At 38.8% G+C, this 13,628-nt stretch overlaps 1 protein-coding gene across 13 annotated transcripts in view; it reads left to right on the top strand.

The window, feature by feature from the left end:
* Positions 1-13,628, top strand: part of VRK2 (VRK serine/threonine kinase 2) — a 119,826-nt gene that overhangs the window by 57,779 nt on the left and 48,419 nt on the right. For all 13 annotated transcript variants that reach the window (XM_008254375.4, XM_070069699.1, XM_008254373.4 and 10 more), the window contains one exon: positions 4,637-4,769. In XM_008254375.4, the coding sequence (XP_008252597.1) occupies positions 4,637-4,769 (133 nt within the window). The remainder of the gene's footprint in view (positions 1-4,636; positions 4,770-13,628) is intronic.

Raw genomic sequence — 13,628 nt, 5'->3', positions numbered from 1 at the left:
GCACTCCCAGGCCACAGCAGAGAGCTGGACTGTAAGAGGAGCAACCGGGACAGAATCAGGCGCCCCAACCAGGACTAGAACCTGGGGTGCCGGCGCCGCAGGCGGAGGATTAGCCAAGTGAGCCGCAGCGCTGGCCAACTATTTTCTGAAGTCATATTTTGCATAGAGCATCTTTAAGGATATGAGCTCTGAATGAAAATCAGTGGGTTTAATTATGGCTTTGCCTCTTCTTAACTCTGTGTTCCTAGCCAAGTTATTTTACCTCTTTGTGCATCTGTTTTACCATCTAAAAATAAGGACAGTTGTGCCTCCTTAAAAGCAGTATTGTAAGAATCAAATGATTTCAATATGTAAAAGTCTTAGACCAATATCCAGCATAAGTAAGCATTAATAACTAGAAAATAATATTTTCATGGTTCTTAGAACAAATGAATGTGTTATTTTGCTTCACAAGAATGCTTTAGTAAAATCAGACATATATTCTAGTTGGATGTTTCATTGGACTTTATTAAGTGTGTTTCTCTCCAGGTGCATAGTTTGATGGCAGACATCTCTAAAGATTTAATTTCTATCATGGGGGGAAAGTTTTCACATTTTACTAATGTATAAACTCTGTAAAAATAGGGTAGTCCATTTAAAAAACTACCCCAAGCTATATAGTTTGCAAGAAACTTAAGGCTTTTGAAAAATTAATATTGGAATATTTATTATCAGTACATGATTATTGAGTGACTATTAAGTCCCATTGGTTATACTTCTTTATTTCTGAAAACTGAATGATTATATAACCAAAGGACTGTTACTGTCTAAAACTTTGGGACATCCTGATTCACACAAGGTTATATGCAGGGTTTTTTTCTCAGTTAGAATCAGAAAATGGCATTTCTGAATATGTAATTACTCAGCAAACTGTTTAAATTGGATGGATTAAGAAGAACCCTCTGTAGGGGCTGTTAAAAACCATGGAACCCGAAGAAGGGGTTACATGTAAGGATAGCACTGTTGCTGGTAACCTTAAGTACCGTATTTGAAATTAATAGAATTTTTAGTTAGTATAGATAAGAGAATATTTCCAATGCTAGGTGACTGTTTTTGATGTAGACCATTTTATAATACAGCAATGACCATCGAACTGCATCTGCAAATATTTTGTCAGTGTCTGCTATTTATAGATAGGGCAACCTCTGACAGTGCTTACCAATATATTGAAAAGTCTCTTTAAAAAATTATTTAATTGGAATTCAGAGGTACAGAGACAAAGGGAGATCTTCCATCTGCTGGTTCACTACCAAGATGGCTACAGTGGCCAAGGCTGAACCCAGCAGAAGCCAGGAGCTAGGAGCTTCACCTGCTTCTCCCACGTGGGTAGCAGGGACCCAGACACTTGGACAATCCTCCACTGCTTTTCCCAGGCCATTAGCAAGGAGCTGGATTGGAAGCGGAGCAGCTGGGACACAAACTGGTGCCCATATAGGATTCCTGCATTGCAGCAATTTTACTTGCTATGGGGCAGCTCAGGCCCCATGGAAGTTAGTTTTTCAAAGAGCATCTAATCTTATTCATCCTGTTTTCCTATCCTCAGAAGATTTTTTTTTTTTTTTTTTTTTTTTTTTTTTTTTTTTTTTTTGGACAGGCAGAGTGGACAGTGAGAGAGAGAGACAGAGAGAAAGGTCTTCCTTTGCCGTTGGTTCACCCTCCAATGGCTGCCGCGGACGGCACGCTGCAGCCGGCGCATCGCGCTGATCCGATGGCAGGAGCCAGGTACTTATCCTGGTCTCTCATGGGGTGCAGGGCCCAAGCACTTGGGCCATCCTCCACTGCACTCCCTGGCCACAGCAGAGGGCTGGCCTGGAAGAGGGGCAACCGGGACAGAATCCGGCGCCCCGACTGGGACTAGAACCCGGTGTGCCGGCACCGCAAGGCGGAGGATTAGCCTAGTGAGCCGCGGCGCCGGCCCCTATCCTCAGAAGATTTTAATATAAGTTGTTGGGGTCATGAAGGTTAAATCATTTGACAACTGGTTGGCTGGGTAACACCTAGTGTTGTTGCTTTAGAGATCTTTGAGTGTGTGGTGCATGCTCCCCAAGGCTACAAGCATACATGTCTTAAATAGCTCTGAAATACTCCTGGATTAAAATGATCAGGAAATGGTTAACGTGTGATCTTTCTCACTGCATGGGTAGCCTCTTTGTTACGTGTAAACCATGCACTGCCATCAAAGTTTGAGTAACCTAGCACAATCATGAGGCTTGTGGCTCAGTGATGACCAAGACAGCCTAAATGTTCCCCTTGACAAACAGTTGATGGGTTTCTTCCTGACTACTGTGCAGTCCCCGACTGCTTTTTCCTGGTGCATGTGCTTAAGAAAACTTGAAATTGCACGCTCGTTGTTTGCCCGTCTTGAGGTGTGCATATTTTCCAAGCCTCTTGCCACTGTTAGAGCACAGGCATGTCTGTCCCAGTAACCTGGGAGTCATAATTTAAGGGATGAGTCTCCAGGAGGCAGGCCCCTGAACACCATTAGAAAACATACAGGGCAAAGCACATTGGCCAGCCTACCCACCGTATCCTCTAGTACTTTTTCAATGGCTCACTGCAGCGCATGAAGCCTTTCCTACCTTTTGTTTCTGTGGATTGAGTTCCACCTCTCTCCCCTGTGACAGTAGTCATGAATATAATCTTTCCTCTCAGGTTAACTTGTCCGGTGAAATTTCTCTTTGACAATGATTGTGAAGGTTCTAGAGTTAGAACTACCGTAGAATCCTGACTTCATTTTACACACACGGCATACAATCTCACTAAGCTGCAGTTTCCATACAAATAAGAAATCTTAGCTGGAGGATTTCTGTGAGGACACGAGTCAGTGAACATAAAGCACTTAGCACACTGCCTTGTGCATAGTGGACACTCCATAAAGTTTAGGTCTTATTTTTTGTGCTGAAGACTGCAAAAAAATTGATTTTTATTAAATAATAAACTGTCCTTATATATTAAAGTATAATTCTATTTATACAGTCATTAATATGTACTTTTTTGGAATATCCACTTTGCAAAATTAAGTCTATTTTTTTTTCAAGATTTTATTTATTTAGTTGAGAGGTAGAGTTATAGATAGAGACTGAGAGAACGGTCCTCCATCTGCTGGTTACTGCCCAAGTGGCTGCCACAGCAAGAGCTGGACTGATCTGAAACCAGGAGCCAGGAGGTTTTTCAGGATCTCCTGCAGGGGTTGCAAAAGTCCAAGGACTTGGGCCATCTTCTGCTTTCCCAGGCCATGCAGAGAGCTGAATCCAAAGAGGTGCAGCCAGACACAAACCAGTACTCAGAGGGGATGCAGGTGCCACAGCGGAGGCTTAGCCTACTACATCACAGTGCCAGCCCTAGTCTCTTCTTAAAATTGCTGAAGACAGTCATTGACCAAAAACTGTGAAAACAAGCATCTAGTTACACATCTGATTCTGAAGTGTCCAGTTATTTGGGACGGAGTGATTAGATACTTCTGAGACTACATGCAGCACAGCATCTCTGGGAGAGAGACTCAGCAACACATGTTTCCAAATGGTCTAGCAGTTATGTTCTCCAACAGATGAAGAAAATTCTGTGTTGTTTATATTGTGAAGTTCAAAATACTTCCTACTTAGGCTATCCTGAACCAAAAACTTAAACTGAAATTCAAATACTGTTTTCTTTTAATAGATATTTTAAAATTCCAATTCTGTTGCAATATTGTATTGTCTTGTAGTTAAATTTTGAAACATTGCCCAAATCCCTAAATTTTAAAGAAATAAACATAAAACAATAAACTTTGAAAGTTTTAAGCAGCTTTCTTTGGCTGGGGTGGGGAACATGGTAACATTTAGTTGGAACCACAGTGCTTTTTTCTTTTTCCATGTCACAGTGCATGTGTGGTCAACACAGTCACACTGTCAGGGTGTGCCGCACTGAACTCCTCCTCCCTGTGCTCTCTCCCTCAATATACTCTGAGAAAAATTTGCCTGGATTGCTGTCTGACTTTTAACATCTATATTTCTGTTCGGAGACTCTGCTTGTGATTCTGACTGACTTACAAAGGTAACAGTGATAATATGGATTGGCCTAAAAGGCTGGAAGTCCTGCATTGACATTCCACTCCTAAATCCAGACAACATGATGTGTTTTTTTGTGTTTTCTGGGTAGATTTTTGTTATTGAGTCATTACCTCTTACAGTTGATTCACTATTTTTATTCTTCCTATTACTGGAGACTCTTAAAACATTAAATTTTCATTTTTAGAATGTTTGTTCCCATCTCCCTTCCTTGCTTGAAAGAGTTTTCATGTTTCAGCGAGGGGGTTACAAAAAAAAGCAGAGCCTCCTAAGCATAAAAAGACTGATGTTTCGATGCCCACCTCAAGGCAAGGGAATTTAAGCACAAAATAAAAAACTGAAAATAAAATTTGCCTGTGATGAAGTAAAGATTTAAGTTGGAAAGTTAGTTGTTACAGCCCTCCAGTTGTGTGTATTTTATCCAAAGGTACCATTTGATTTAATAAAATGTAGATGTGTTCTGTAAACTGTCAGTTTCTTAAGACTTAATTATAAAGGTTTTGTCTTCAGTGGACGAAAGCATTACTCTTTTGTCTCTGTGTGTCTTCCAGGTTTATCTTGCAGATTATGGACTTTGCTACAGATATTGTCCCAACGGGAACCACAAACAGTATCAGGAAAATCCTAGAAAGGGCCACAATGGGACATTAGAGTTCACCAGCTTGGATGCTCATAAGGGAGTAGGTGGGTTTCTTTTTGTTGTTTTTTATTTTGGAAGAATGATTATGGTCAGTAGCAACAAGCCTGTGTGAAATGATCTTTCAGTCATCAGTTTGAAGAGTGAGAGCACTGATGATATTTTAATGAAAAGTGGTGAATTCCTGTAAAGCCTATGAGTATTTCCAACAACAGTGGACAGAGATACAAACTTTGACAAGTGAGGAAGGAGAAAAAGGTGTTAGGCAAGCAAAACTTGATGTTCAGTTTGACCAAAAAATAACTGATTTGAATAGGTTAAACTTGGAGGTCAGTGCTGAATTTTGATACTGTAGTGAATGTCACAGAGTTGGTAAAGGTGCACCTGTAAACAATTTCTGTTGTTCATTTTGCCCTTTTTGAAGCTCTAGAAGATACAGTTGCAACAGTAAAGATATCTTTTCTGAAACTATAAAGTGTTAACTTGTGGAAATCTCTCCTAGTCCCCTTTCATATATCTTACTTATTTAAACTCACTTTGATGGTATTGGAAACACATTTGCAGGTAAATTACATACATAGTCCTTTTATTGGATATTGATTGTACTGCCTTGCATTCCAAGGCAGACTTAATTCAACAATTCCCTAATTAGTTAAAGTCATAACCTATGTCTTGTATTCATTTACCATTAATTAAACCTTAGCTGTTTATTACACTGCAGTCCAAATCCAATAGCTGACCCAGAAAGCCATGGAAAAGGAAGTAGGAGGTCAATATTGAAAATATATGGTGCAGAGTCCCACTGATGGTTGCTTTGTTCACAATCAATATAGTCAATGCAACTGTACTTTCTTAGTTGCTCTGTCAGCAAGACAAAAAGTCAATTCTAATGTTATGCTAGTGAAAAAAATGGTGATTATTGAAAAACTTTGGCTTTCAAAATTATATTCTTTCTAAACTTTGTTTATAAAAGTATTTTCATATGTGCTAAATCAAACAATTTTTAAGCAGCTTTAGAAGGACAGTGTTTTCACTAAAAGACAATTAGACTTTGCACTTGTTAATGGTCGTTGAGCTGTTACCCTGAACTGATAGTTTCTAACGAGCTTTGGTTGGCGCAAACAACTGTATATTATTGTGTTTTCTATTAAAAGGACCATTGACCATGTAATATGGAAGGTCTTGATCATTTTCCAGAGCAATTAAAACCCAAACTAGTTTAAGGTAGGCCAATGAGAAAATAAAACAGGTGGGTCGATCATATACCTTTTTTCCTTTCAAGAAGAATCGTAGGTTACATTTTCTGAAATCAAAATTGGCTTTCTATTCCTGATCAGAATAAAATCGCTACTTTTTAAAAGTATAATTTAAGTAGAAAATTATAAAATTAATGGTAATTCAGAAATTTATTAATATTTTACAACCTACCTTTTAAATAAATCAATGAGTATTTGCACATAAGATTGGATGTGGTATTAATTGAGAAATACAAAAATGAAAAGGTTATTGATACAGGGTTTTTTTTTTCAGTTTAAATTCTTTCAGTAAATTTTATCTTTGTCAGATTTCTTATTTATTATCTAGTAGAATTTTAAGAAACCCTAAACTACAGTTTTAATAATGGGAAAACTAGAAATTCATTGTGTAGATTGTTTTTTTTTTTTTTTTTATTTGACAGATAGAGTTGTAGACAGAGAGAGAAAAGTCTTCCTTCCATTGGTTCACTCCCTAAATGGCCGCCATGGCTGGCGCTGCACCGATCTGAAGCTAAGAGCCAGGTGCTCCCTCCCGGTCTTCCATTTGGGTGCAGGGCCCAAACACTTGGGCCATCCTCCACTACCTTCCCACAGCAGAGAGCTAGACTGGAAGAGGAGCAACTGGGACTAGAACTGGTGCCCATATGGGATGCCGGCACCACAGGCGGAGGATTAACCAAGTGAGCCATGGCACCGGCCCTCATTATGTAGATTCTTAAACCGCACTCTAGTTATGTTAATGATACTTATAGCTGGGCCAGTTATTTCAACAGACAGCTGTACTACTGATATATCAAATATTAAGTATTAAAATAACTAAGAAACTTTTGTGATTACAGAAGGGGAAGTAGAGATATTACACGTTGGTCTGGTCAATGTTTGAATTATGGTAATTCTGAAAGTCTTCAGTTAATTCTATAGTTTCAGATAGTGTTTTCATTGTGCTATCTTTATTAAACATTTGAACAAATTTTTATCCTGTATTTCAGTTAAAATGTTTTTTCCCTAAATCCTAGTACATGTTGATGAATTGTGTAGATCTTTGTTACACTAGGGTTTTGCAGAGAAGACTGAACTAAGGATGATCAGTGAAAGATGGTAGTATGTTCTTGTTGATGAACAAACACTCAGGCCAGGGCCTACATTAAATATTTTTGCATTTACTGGAAAGTTATATGCTAGAATGGATATTCATTTTTATCATAGATTGTATAGGATTCCCCTAAAATAGTAGATTCCCTTAACACATTTCTGGTGAGATCTAACTAAATTTCTAGGCAAATATATATGTATGTGTAGATACAGATATGCACATGCATACATACATACATGATGTATATGCTGAAAATTTAGTATGTGGCTTCAATCTGCTAAATGAAGGAGAAGGTTTGATATTCTCAAATGTTTGAATACTATTAATTCCTAATGTTTTGCATTTAATCTTCTAAAATGAAATATTCGATTTTGGGATTTTATTGGAAATGAAATAATTATTTAGTCATATCTAAAAACCAGAGGAAGTAAACAGGACCATAAATCCTGTAAGTAAGTGTAGAATATTAGTCATAAATATTCATGTGTTTACTTTCAGTACAATTAGCAATTGAGCTGCGATATCAAATAGTGAAGAAACAATAATATAAAAGAAAGCATGAAGAGCAAAAACAGTTATCACTAGGAAATATAACTCCTAGTTACCTAAATATTTGCTATGTGTCAAGTGCTTCAGAATTTATGGACAGATGGGATTAAACACAGGAGTTTATGTGTTGCAAAAATCAAGCTTTTTGGTGCAGAAAGTTTTCATAATATATTGGAAAGTGTATATTATGGGAAAAGTGCATGGATTCCAAAAATTTTTTGCACCATAATAAAATCATACTTCGAATTTCATTTTCCTAAATTTTTCAAAGGAACTTTGTATCTATGGTCAGGCCAAGTGAAGTATTCACTTCAGTGTAAAACTGATTTATGACCTAGCCACCCAGGAAAGGCATTTAACCTGGTCACACTACATGGTCTCTACTACTTTTTGTCATACTTATTTAGAAACTAAAGCTAAATCTTATTTTCATGTGGATTAATCAACTTCTGTAATGAAGAAGCTTATACAACATACAGGTCAGCTATTTCATCTAAGCATTTTCTAATTCAATTTTTATGTAAAAGGAGAGTGGTTGAGAAAGAAAGAAAAAACTGTTGTAGCTATTAACTTGTGTTATGCAAACCAAAAATATGCATAGAGATGGGTGGGTATAAGGATGAATGGATAGATAACTATTCCTGAATTCTCATACATATAACTATATGATTTTAAAAGTTGCAGTTATTTCTCTAAACCGAATTGTCTTATGTGATTTAAAGGTATTTTGTAAGTGACTGAAGTGCTTCATTTAGTATAAAATTAGAGTAATATATGTTGGGCTTGTTTCTTCAGTTTTTTTTAAATCTTTGAAAACTCGCATGTATAAACATTGGCATATTTTCTTCTTGTTGCCTGATAATTAAAAAGAATTATATCTGTGTCAAAAATACTATTTTAAAAGTTGTTACTTTCTTAGGAATGTTAAAAAGCGATATTTGGATCAATGTGTGATATGGATTTTTGTAGATTTTCTACTCACTGAGGCATGCAGTCAATACCTAATTTCTCTAGAGATATACTGCATTTAACATATTGAGCTTTTTTAAATACTTCAGACCTGTACATTGAGTGTATAATACCTGTTTTAATTTGACATCATTGATGGCCATAAAATATGATATCTAAATTGCATTTTGAATGTCCATTTGTTTATATAATATATTCAGTATCAAGGAAAGACATACATTACGTACTTTTTTTTTTGCCAGTTGCTACAGTATAGTAAATCCAAGTCTTATGTTTTTTCTTGTGTGGTTTCATTTCACTTTAGCATTCCAACTTAGAAAATATATGTGAAATAAACTGAGAATATATTTTCATGTTACCAAACTTGGGAAATGACATGGTTTACATAATATTTATCTTCTCAAAGAATATTTTAAAGGAGCCTATTTTCCTATTATGAAATATTAAAGGAAATCACCAAATTATTTATATGCTCTATTGGATCTGTTAGTAGTGAGAAAAATGTACTCTAACTTTTCTTGTAGGTGAATTGACTGCCAAATGTTAATATATAAACATTAATGAGGATCTTTCTTTGTACCTGAATATACAATTCTTGTACAGTTTTTTTTTTTTTTTTAAGTCAGAACACCAGAGAGAAACAGGGATAGAGACAGAAAGAAATCTTCCTTCTGCTTGTTCATTCCCCAGATGCCCATAACAGGCAGGGCTGGATCAAGACCAGCCAGGACCTCCATCCAGGTCTCCCACGTGAGAGCAGGGACTCAGTACTTGAAACATTGTTGACTACCTGCCAGGCACATTAACAGGAGGAAGCTGGATTGGAAGCAGAGGTAAAGGTGGGACTCAATCCCCAGCGTTCCATTATGGGACGTGGGGGTCCTAAGTGGCAGCTTCACCCACTGCACCACAATGCTCACTCATATTGTATATTTAGACAGGACTTTTCAAAATTTTTTTTTTATTTTTTTGACAGGCAGAGTTAGACAGTGAGAGAGACAGAGAGAAAAGTCTTCCTTCCGTTGGTTCACCCCCGAAATGGCTGACACAGCCGGCGCTGCGCCGATCCGAAGCCAGGAGCCAGGTGCTTCCTGCAGGTATCCCATGCGGGTGCAGGGCCCAAGCACTTGGGCCATCCTCCACTGCCTTCCCGGGCCACAGCAGAGAGCTGGACTGGAAGAGGGGCAACTGGGACAGAATCCGGCACCCCAACCGGGACTAGAACTTGGGATGCCTGTGCCACAGGTGGAGGATTAGCCTAGTGAGCCGCGGCGCCAGCCTAGAGATGACTTTTAAAAGTTTTGATATATATCTGGGCTCTTCCATTTAACTATCTTGTTAAACATATAGATTGGCCAGATGGAGGGGCAGATGTTTGGTATAGCACTGAAACCCATAAAGGAATATCTGCATGGAAGTCCTGACTCTGCCCCTTATCCCAGGTTCCTGCTGAAGTGCACCCTGGGAGACAGCAGGTGATAGCCCAAATAGTTGGGTTCTTACTGCCCGTTTGAAAGACCCATGTTGAGTTCCCAGATCCTGACTTTGTCCTGGCCCAGCCCCTGCTGTTGGAGCAGTTTGGGAATGAACCAGCAGGTTCTGCTTTTCAAATAATGAAAATTGTGTGTGTGTGTGTGTGTGTGTGTGTGTCCATTGGCCAGTACATTTGTCTGCCCTGCTGAACAACTTTGCCTAAGCTTCACAGAGGAGTGTTTCAAAAACAAAAGCCTGAAGTTTAGAATTTAAAAGATATTGAAATAATAAGGAAGACCTGACTTTTATATTTTATTTGAAGTATGACATATTACATTCTGTTTTCCTAACATCTTCATTGAAATTGTGGTAAACAATGGTCACTCAAGCTTTCCAGCTCTTTATATATTCAAATTCACAAAATGCTGAACTACACAAATTATCAGTAGGAAAACCAAGAATAAACTTTAAATGTGTTCGCAGTCAACATTGATCTATTTCATCAAGTGAGTGTCTTACTCAGATGTTTTCTGCTTATTGTCACTTCTGAGCACATATAGTAACACATGTATTTTGGGCATGTAAAAGCCTGTCCAGTGCTTAAGGCAAAATTTTCAAGTTCACTTTATTTCCTGCCAATCCTTGTTTTTCTTCATACTTCATAACATTACTATGCAAGAGAAATAAAAACTAAAGGGAAAAGACTTTTAACAAATGACCAAATCACTTGAGGTAAATAATTAGACCCATTTTTAGATTAATACTTAGAATCTTCTTTCATTCCACTGAGTGAATTTGGCCCAGTTAATTTTTAACTTTTATTTGAAGGGCAGAGAGAGAAACAAAGACACAGACGAAAGCAGAGAGGGAGACCTTGCATCTGCTGATTGAATGCACAAATGCCTACAGCAGCTGGGATGGGCTAGGGCCAGTCAGGAGCTGGGAACCCAGTCCAAGTCTCCGACATGAGCGGCAGGACCCAATTACTTGAGCCATCATCAGCTACCTCTCAGGGACTGCATTAGCAGGAATGCTGGAGTCAGGTGCTGAGGCTGGTTATTGGAACCAGGTACTTCAGTGTGGGGTGTGGGCATCCCAAGAGGCATCTTAACCACCACACCATTGCCTGCCCCAGACCCAGTTAGTTTTACTCCAATTTATCTTTAGAATAAGGATCAGTTCTCTACAGTGATTTTCTGCTGTTCTTGTACCAGTTTGTAAGGACCCTTAAATAGATAAAGAAGGATCTCTAGTTAAAATATTATTTATCAAAGTGAAGCAGCTTGAAAAAAAATAGTTTTTCGAAATGATGGTTGCATGCAACATTTTGACAGTGATGCAGTTTAGTTGTCTGTATCTGCTACATGTTTATTCCTTGCCAGAAAAACTGCCTTTGTGTCAATATGCTTTTTAGTGTTCCAAGTTAAAATGCCTGCTTCAAATACTTCCCCCACTGTAGAAGTAGTATATATAGTATTGTTTGAATTGTATTACAACTAATGATGGAAACAAAGTAATTTCTAGTTTGAGCACAGGCTTTGAAATCTGAAAGATTTGGATTTCAATGCTGAGCTCTGTCAGTTTTTGCTTAGTGGTATTGAACAAGTAATTTAACCTGAGCCTCTATTTTCTCTCTTTTTTTTAAAAGATTTATTTATTTACTTGAAAGAGTTACACAGAGAGAAGAGGCAGAGAGAGAGGTCTTCCATCTGCTGGTTCATACCCAAGTGGCTGCAATGGCCGGAGCTGCACGGATCCGAAGCCAGAGCTTTTTCTTGGTCACCCAAGTGGGTGCAGGAGCCCAGGGACTTGGGCCATCTTCTGCTTTCCCAGGCCACTGCAGAGAGCTGGTACAGAAGTGGAGCAGCCGGGACTAGAACCAGTGCCCATATGGGATGCCGCTGCTGCAGGCGGCAGCTTCACCCGCTATGCCACAGTGTTGGCCCCGTCTCTAATTTCTTAATTGTCCTTTAGGGTGAATGATATGAGAGGTCTTCAAAGAGTTTGGGGCAATATGTAGTATGAAAAATGCTATTCGGGGCCGGCACCGTGACTCACTTGGTTAATCTTATGCCTGCGGCGCCGGCATCCCATATGAGCACCAGTTCTAGTCCCAGTTGCTTCTCTTCCAGTCCAGCTCTCTGCTGTGGCCCGGGAGTGCAGTAGAGGATGGCCCAAGTGCTTGGGCCCTGCACCCGCGTTGGAGACCAGGAGAAGCAACTGGCTCCTGGCTTCGGATCAGCGCAGTGCGCCGGCCGTAGCAGCCATTTGGGGGGTGAACCAATGGAAGGAAGACCTTTCTCTCTGTCTCTCACTGTCTAACTCTGCATGTCCAAAAAAATACAAATAATTTTTAAAAATGCTATTCATGGAGCCATCGCTATGGTGTAGCAGGTAAACCCGCCACCTGCAGTGCCAGCATCCCATATGGGTGCCAATTCGAGTCTGGCTGCTCCACTTCCGATCCAGCTCTCTGCTATGGCCTGGGAAAGCAGTGGAAGACGGCCCAAGTCCTTGGGCCCCTGCAGCCGTGTGGGAGACCCAGAGGAAGCTCCTGGCTCCTGGCATCGAATCGGCGTAGCTGCGGCCCTTGCAGCCAACTGGGGAGTGAACCATCAGATAGAAGAATCTCTCTCTCTCTCTCTCTCACCCTCTCTCTGCCTCTCCTCTCTAACTCTTTCAAGTAAATAAGTCTTTTCTTAAAATACTATTCATAGATTTCAGACTTTTTTTTGCGTCATAATCTTATCATTTAATTCCATTTTTCCATGAATTTTCTGAAGTAACCTTGTATTTACCTTATACTGTTTGAATGGTTAAATGAGATAATAAAAAGAATGTAGAGTGCCTAGTACAATAGCAACTTTCCATAATCACATCTGCTGTTTTTATTTTAATTATTCTACTGTCAGCTGTTTTTAGAATATGCTTTCTAGTGAAACAGAATATAAGTCCCCACCTGTGCCTATTTTTTTATTGTTGTTACTCTTAGCAATATTTTATCATGTAGAAATGTTAAACAATTGAGAATAGTCTTTCAACAAAGAGTAATTTACTTTGTTTCATATTAGTAAACTCAATTAACGTTAGATGCTAAATAATATTTGTAAACTAAATTGAGAGAAATTTAGAGGAAAAATCTTAATTAAATTTCTCTAGATTTCCAAACAATAGCAAGTAAAAGTTTTATTTTTTTGGAAATACATATGAAAGCATATTGTTAATGCTTATGTTAATTACCAAATGCAACTGAAGAACCTTATCATGTTACAATAAATTATGAAAATATATGACCCAGACATAAACAAAACTATTTTCTGTCCAAATGGTTGAAAATATTTTTTATAAATATTATACCTGGGGCTGGCACCGTGGCTCAGTAGGTTAAAGCCCTGGCCTGTAGTGCTGGCATCCTATGTGAATGTCATTTTGAGTCCTGGCTACTCCACTTCCGATCTAGCTCTCTGCTAATGCACCTGGGAAAGCAGCAGAGGATGGCCCAAGACCTGGAAGATACTCCTGGCTTTGGGTCAGCTCAGCTCTGGCCATTGTGGCCATTTGGGGAG

Source organism: Oryctolagus cuniculus, chromosome 2 (assembly GCF_964237555.1).
Source record: "Oryctolagus cuniculus chromosome 2, mOryCun1.1, whole genome shotgun sequence".
Taxonomy (NCBI): domain Eukaryota; kingdom Metazoa; phylum Chordata; class Mammalia; order Lagomorpha; family Leporidae; genus Oryctolagus; species Oryctolagus cuniculus.
Note: the sequence above shows the minus strand (reverse complement) of the source record. Positions and strands in the feature narration are given on the sequence as shown.